Raw genomic sequence first — 1,311 nt, 5'->3', positions numbered from 1 at the left:
AGCTCCAGCCGGGAAGGATGGCTGGTCCAGCGCCGCCTGCCCCGTGGCTCTGGGGGATTTCACGCGGGGGATGCTGGGGTGGAAGTTCCCCTCTCTGCTCCGTGACCCTGCCAGCGTAATCGCGTTTCCCCGCGTGTGGATGTTGTGTGCTGCTGCAGTGACTCCCGAATAACCCATTCTGCTTTTTTTTTTTTTTTTTGGAACAGAGTAACTACTGTGGGATAAAGTTGCTCACACTCCTGCGTGGTCTGTTCTGAGGCATTTACGCCCCCCGAGCCCTAACGTAACGGTTATTCTGGGGTCGTCTTTCCCATTTGCATCCCCTGAGTAAACAGCAAGCGGCAGAAAGTGCTTTGGACCTAAAATGCTGCAATTAATTCGGAAAGGGCAGAGGGGAAGGTGATGCTTGGGCACCTGGCAGCTGATTCCCTCCCTGTGCCCAAACAGGGGGATGCAGAGAGACAGCACCCACATCCCTAAAATATCGGGGGGACGCAGGCAGTGGTGACAGTGACTCAAAAAAGAATTAAACCGTGGCCCAAAATCCGTGCGACGCTGCGGAGCGTGCAGAGCAAGGTGTGGTGGGAGGGTGGCAATGGCCCTGCTCTTCGTTATCCTGATTTAATTGTCGAGCTGTGTCTGCGTGGAGGGACACCCGTGTCCCCTCGGAGCTCTTGTCACTGTTGGGGCAGCGCTCAGCCCAGCTCCCTCTCTCTTTGTCCCCCCTCCAGCTCGCCAACAAAGCGCGGACGGAGAAGGAAGAGAAGATGAGCCAGGCGTATGCAATTAGTGCTGGTGTCTCTCTGGAGGGGCAGCAGCTCTTCCAGACTATACATAAGACGTAAGTCCCCTCCTCGGTGCCACCGCTGCTGTGCCGCTGGCTGGGAGTCGTTGGTATCCCTGCGGGTGGGGGGTTTGCATCGCCCGGACCCTCGGGCCTGCCACGAATGTCCTGGGTCGTGACGGCCGCAGCTGCGCCGTGCTTGGGGACAGGTGACAGCTCCCTGCCCGCTCCCTGCCTCGTCCTGGCACACACCGGCCATGTGCCCGTCCCCGCAGGGTGCCCAGGAGGTACCGGGGGGCTTCTGCACCCACCTCCTCAGCGAGACCTGGGTCTGGGGTGGGCGGTGGGTCTGTGCTGGGGGCGTGTGGTGGCTTTTGGAAGGGCTGGGGGATGCAGGAGCACAACCCAGTCACGTTAACTGATTTTTTTTTTTTTTTTTCCCCCTGCAGCATTAAAGACTGTAAATGGCAGGAGAAGAACATCGTCGTGATGGAAGAAGTCGTTATCGCCCCTCCCTATCAAGTGGA

General features: G+C 58.5%; 1 protein-coding gene across 1 annotated transcript; it reads left to right on the top strand.

Annotated features, from left to right (window-relative positions):
* Positions 1–692: 692 nt before the first annotated feature.
* Positions 693–1,303, top strand: LSM12 (LSM12 homolog (S. cerevisiae); the record flags this gene model as incomplete). Its single annotated transcript, XM_010072850.1, has 2 exons — positions 693–841; positions 1,234–1,303. Coding segments are annotated over 2 exons (219 nt in total), but the record flags the coding sequence as incomplete, so codon positions are not given.
* Positions 1,304–1,311: the final 8 nt, after the last annotated feature.

This window comes from Pterocles gutturalis, unplaced genomic scaffold, assembly GCF_000699245.1.
Source record: "Pterocles gutturalis isolate BGI_N339 unplaced genomic scaffold, ASM69924v1 scaffold37737, whole genome shotgun sequence".
NCBI classification, from domain to species: Eukaryota; Metazoa; Chordata; class Aves; order Pterocliformes; family Pteroclidae; genus Pterocles; species Pterocles gutturalis.
This window is presented reverse-complemented; position numbering and strand designations above follow the sequence as displayed.